At 48.1% G+C, this 5978-nt stretch overlaps 1 protein-coding gene across 1 annotated transcript; it reads left to right on the plus strand.

The window, feature by feature from the left end:
- Positions 1 to 2594: 2594 nt before the first annotated feature.
- LOC311101115 (proline-rich protein 35-like) lies at positions 2595 to 4978 on the plus strand (the record flags this gene model as incomplete). The annotated part of the gene is made up of 2 exons (XM_084142177.1): positions 2595 to 3949; positions 4120 to 4978. The coding sequence occupies 2 exons, from the start codon at positions 2595 to 2597 to the stop codon at positions 4976 to 4978; spliced, it is 2214 nt and encodes a 737-aa protein (XP_083998303.1).
- Between the last annotated feature and the right edge of the window lie 1000 nt (positions 4979 to 5978).

The raw sequence follows: 5978 nt of genomic DNA on the forward strand, positions 1-5978 counted from the left end.
GGCTAGGCCACTCCAGGACCTTAATGTGCTTCTTCTTGAGCCACTCCTTTGTTGCCTTAGCCGTGTGTTTTGGGTCATTGTCATGCTGGAATACCCATCCACGACCCATTTTCAATGCCCTGGCTGAGGGAAGGAGGTTCTCACCCAAGATTTGACGGTACATGGCCCCGTCCATCGTCCCTTTGATGCGGTGAAGTTGTCCTGTCCCCTTATCAGAAAAACACCCCTCCATGTTTGAATGTTTCCACCTCCATGTTTGACGATGGGGATGGTGTTCTTGGGGTCATAGGCAGCATTCCTTCTCCTCCAAACACGGCGAGTTGAGTTGATGCCAAAGGGCTCGATTTTGGTCTCATCTGACCACAACACTTTCACCCAGTTCTCCTCTGAATCAATCAGATGTTCATTGGCAAACTTCAGACGGGCCTGTATATGTGCTTTCTTGAGCAGTGGGACCTTGCGGGCGCTGCAGGATTTCAGTCTTTCACGGCATAGCGTGTTACCAATTGTTTTCTTGGTGACTATCGTCCCAGCTGCCTTGAGATCATTGACAAGATCCTCCCGTGTAGTTCTGGGCTGATTCCTAACCATTCTCATGATCATTGCAACTCCACGAGGTGAGATCTTGCATGGAGCCGCAGGCCGAGGGAGATTGACAGTTATTTTGTGTTTCTTCCATTTGCGAATAATCGCACCAACTGTTGTCACCTTCTCACCAAGCTGCTTGGCGATGGTCTTGTAGCCCATTCCAGCCTTGTGTAGGTCTACAATCTTGTCCCTGACATCCTTGGAGAGCTCTTTGGTCTTGGCCATTGTGGAGAGTTTGGAATCTGATTGATTGATTGCTTCTGTGGACAGGTGTCTTTTATACAGGTAACAAGCTGAGATTAGGAGCACTCCCTTTAAGAGTGTGCTCCTAATCTCAGCTCGTTACCTGTATAAAAGAAATCTTTCTGATTGAGAGGGGGTCAAATACTTATTTCCCTCATTAAAATGCAAATCAATTTCTAACATTTTTGACATGCGTTTTTCTGGATTTTTTTGTTGTTATTCTGTCTCTCACTGTTAAACCTACCATTAAAATTATAGATTGATCATGTCTTTGTCAGTGGGCAAACATACAAAATCAGCAGGGGATCAAATACTTTTTTCCCTCACTGTATGTCATGCAATAAAATGCAGATGAATTACTTAAAAATCATACAATGTGATTTTCTGGATTTTTGTTTTAGATTCCGTCTCTCACAGTTGAAGTGTACCTTTGATAAAAATTACAGACCTCTACATGCTTTGTAAGTAGGAAATCCTGCAAAATCGGCAGTGTATCAAATACTTGTTCTCCCCACTGTAGTACCAATTTTATAATTCCAAAACGTCACAATTGTTACCATGTAATTTTACAGTAAATTACCAGCCGTAGTAAAGCTCCCCTCTTATCTGTCCTGTGAAATGGATGATAGAGTATATTCAACTTTGAGAACACCCACCCCAACTCCAAAAGCACAGAAGTAGGGAGAAAAGACAGAGGTGGGTGAGAGTTGAGCAGTTGAACTTGGTGCGATGCGCCCTGACCCAAATCCCAGCCCTGACACTAACGATGCCCTATGGGCGTGACGCCAGGCTCTCATTAAGAACCAGGGCCCATGCCCCCTCTCCCCCAACGCCCGCCCTCTTCAACCAACGCCCTGGCCATGCTGCACCAGTAGCCAGCCTCCATGGGCCCAGCCCAGAGCCCATGTAGCCAGGCCAGGGCCGTGAGTAGAGCCCCCTGCACAGGTGCAGTGCCCCCCGGGGCTGCCTGTTTGCCCCCCAGCCCTGGGCCTTGCTAGCGCCTGGTGCTGCACTGGAAATAATGATTAGTGGCAGGTACAGTGAGAACAGAGCAGTGGGGGCCTCCCTGCAGTTGGGTTAGTGGCAACTCAGCTCAGCAGCTCAGACAGAAAACACATGATGCACTCTCATAGATACAGATATGAGCATGTTGATACATAGCCCCCAATGCAGATAATTAGACAGCAGTTAACTGTAGATCATTCAATTTATTTATCTTGTATTTATGTATACAAAAAACAGTTTCCTGGTCAGATAGGGAACATATGATAAAAATTATAAATACTTTGCATTTATGTACATTTTTAAAATGTTTTTATTTGTATTTTTGAATGGCAGCCCACAGGTAAATATGATATGAACTGAATATGAAATTATATTGATTTGTATATTGCACCTATAACCCACCCACAACAGAAATATGGCAAGAACAAACAAAAAAATTGGCCACAAAAAATGTTTTCGATTGACTTTTGATTGAATGTATGAGATTATTCTTTAATTTATTTTAATACTCCTTCCTGAACATTTACTTTTTATGTTATAATAAAAATATATATGTATCTTGTATTCCACAGCTCCTACCCACCTGGATCCCAGCTTAAATAATCTTTAAAGTTATGTATATAAAGACTAAGGAAATGTACTACATCTAGCCCAAGAAGGAACGAGAGACTGCATCCCTACAGCCTCATCTCTCCAAGACTTTCACACACCTTCTCCTCAGAATAACCTGCATTGTGAGGACAGAATCATTCCCCATCATGTCCAAGGAGGACCACACGTGCAAGCACAAGGAGCGCAAGCCCAAGAAGCCCCACTACATCCCACGGCCATGGGGCAAACCCTACAACTATAAGTGCTTCCAGTGCCCCTTCACCTGCATGGAGAAGTCCCATCTTTACAACCACATGAAGTACAGCCTCTGTAAGAACTCCCTGTCCCTGCTAATTGAGTCCGACTGGCCATACAAGAAGGGTAACCTGCTGCACCTGGACCAGCTCCGGCCCCTCCAGCAGGCCCACTGCCTTCGGACCACGGCTGGGAAAGAGGAGCCTGAGCTGGCTACAGGGAATGAGGGGAGGCCCCGGCAGCAACGGGCCATGGAGGAGGAAGGAGAGGAAAGGGAGAGCCCGGGAGGAGAGGAGGAGGAGGAGGAGAGCGGACAGGGGGCTGAAGTCACTGGGATGACCAGAGAGAGCTCCAACAGGGACTCAGAAGGCACAGCCAAGAGAACCAGTAAGCGTCCTGAGCCGGAGCTGCTGATAGCCGATATGTTCTCCCTGGAGGACCAGCTCTTGAGAGCACACTCGGTGGAGGCCCAGCTAAAGCACTACAAGCTGTCCAAGACATTGCTGACTGCCCCTGGGCTGCTGTCAGAGCAGTGGCGCCTGCTGGCCACCAGCCACACCATGGCCGAGGGTGCCCAGCCCCGAGTGAGCGGCTCCATCCCCTGCTACCCTCCTCCACCTGGCCTGGTGGACTACCAGGACCCCACAGGACTCAACCGGTCTGTCCTCGGGGTGGGCTACCCCCTGAGCCCCAGCCTCTTTTCCTATATGAACTCAATGAATGCAATCCCCACTGCTGCCACCAATGTAACCGTACCGACTCAAGCGCAGCTATCCCAGCTCCCCTTCCTGGCGTCGGCCGCTCAGCTCTTGCACCCGGCATCCGGTGGGCACCACCCCACCGACCGGACCCTCCTGCCGCCCCGCTTCTACTACCCATTCCTCTGCGAGCATGCCTTCGGAGCAGCCTCCACTCATAGCGACGTCAGCAAGGGTCTCAAAACCTCTCCGAATGGCCTTGAGCCCAACCCCAGTTACCAGCCCAAAGTCAACTTGTGGAAGGTACCTGCTCTGAGGCCAGGTACCACCACCATCTCCTCCCCTACAGCGTCACCAGACCCTTCCTACAGGACAGGGGACAAGCTCCAGGCTGCAGCCAAGGAGGGGAAACCAGGATGGGGCCTCAAGAGAACAGGGGCCCCCTTGGGGACCCAAGAGTCCCCTGTAGAGAAGAGGCCAGCCCTCGGGTTCACCCTGGACCTCCTCAAGAACATTCAGAACACCACACCCATTTCCATGGCAACAGAAAAGCTCCTCTTCCACAGCAGGTAAGCTCTCTTACTTTTATAAATATAATTTTGGCTATTACTGTTTTACTATATATTTTTCATATTATTCGTAATTGACTTCGTATTTTTGTAACTTGTTTCAATATTTTCCTGTCTGAAATCTCTGATTTCTAAAATGCATTTTCTTCTCTTCTGTGGTCTCTCCATAGTTTAAAAAATGCTCAGTTTCAGTCCCGGCCAGTGGAGCAGTGCTACACAAATCCCCCCATGAGCCCAGTCAGTGAGTCTCCCTCTCCTCCGCATTGTAGAAGACCCAGCAGCAGGGACTCTACTATCGGCCGAGGGACGGGGGAGGCATCCTCAAAATCAGAATCAGCTGCTGCCCTCCTCAGCGACCTTTCCAACGCTCTACAGGAGTACCAGGATGCCGAATGCAAGATCTCCCACCTGGAGAAAGAGGACCTCACAGCTCAGGGACACCTATGGGAACACCTGAACAAGATCCGCAGCGAGCTCTCCCACATCCACCATGCACTGGAGAGGACAGCCCGCCAGAGCGAAGGACCCCTGGACCTCTCCGTCAAGAAGGAACAACCCGGGGTGACTGAGGTGGTCGTGGCCGGTGACCAGGGCCTCATGGAAGCCTCACTTAAAGATGACATCACCACGGAGACCGAGGAAGACGAGGCAGAGGAGGAGGAAGAGGAGGAGGAGGAAGATGAGAATGAGAGGAGGAAGGAAGCGATAAAGGCTTCGTTAGAGAGTCGAAAGCAATCGTTGGACGTGCTGATCAAAATGAGTCAGGCTGGGGTGCAGGTGGTGAAGCCGGAGGTCCTATCCCCAGGGGGGTTGGGGTTAAGGCCAAGCCAGGCTGAGGGTCTCTGGCCAGGCAGGACCACCAAGTGTGAGGCTGACTCCAGCGTGCTGCTTTGCCCCGATGGACGGCCCCTCGCGGTCTTCACTGACTTTCCCCCCTCCTCCAATAAAAACTCCAAGAGGCCCCCATCCATTCAGCGACTAAGGGAGCCACAATGTCTGCCAAGCCCCCTGACAGCAACAGACTCCTAAACCTCTCCTGAGAAACTCAATTTCCCAGCTTGCCACGCTCCTGAAGACAACACACTTTTGTTCATGCACTCCCTATGACTCTCACTGTCCAGGCAAGCACTCTCACCACTAATATCCTCTCAAAACACCACCCCCATCTCCCCCAAAAGATAACAAAGCTTAGCACCTTAAATATAAGTGGGGGAATGAAGAAGTGACGAGGAGTGACAAATGCACTAAACTTAAGACTACCCTCTTTCAGTTCTCCCTATTAAAATGTTGATAGTTGATACAGGATTATATGGAAAAACAATTCAAATGGGCAGTAGTGATGCTTGAAATGAAAGACTTGTTGTAGGACAAAAAAGAAACTTGCACTTAAAGAGCGACACTGAACACAAAATATGTTTTATGATCTAAGGTATGAATCCTCTTACAATTCTGTCCGAAGTTGAGAGACAATCCTTTGAACTGATTTATACATATTGTAATGTATTTGATTGATGTAATTCAAATGAATTAAGAAGTAAATGTTATGTTTTATATCAATGATGTTGGATTGTCTTGTGTGTCTGATTAAACCATTGCACAGTACACATCCACTGTACACGTCTGTAACAAATGCACTTCCATTTATTTGAATAAAGAAAGAGATTGTGTATTAGAAGGTGTTGTAGGCTTTTGCTCTTCTACTCTTTGTATGGGGCCTTTTGAGTGAATAAGTGATTGTATAGTGGCATTACACAGTGATAAATACACATTTATTTTGCAAGAGCAGTTGATATTCTACAAAAACCCTGGTTATTTTGGCTAAGAACCAGTAAGGATGAGACAGATACCCCTCAATGGTGTATTGTGCATTCCTGCCATTGCCTTTTGGAGGAACAATCAAGCTCAGGATCACAACTAATACAGGGCAGCAACACGACAAAGACCTTACATGTTCATATACTGTAGATAGAGGCGTTCCGTCCCAATAATCTCTCCTTTCTCCCGAAGTGTGCTCTCATTCACCACTCCC

Source organism: Coregonus lavaretus (genome assembly GCF_964263955.1).
Source record: "Coregonus lavaretus genome assembly, chromosome: 25".
Taxonomy (NCBI): domain Eukaryota; kingdom Metazoa; phylum Chordata; class Actinopteri; order Salmoniformes; family Salmonidae; genus Coregonus; species Coregonus lavaretus.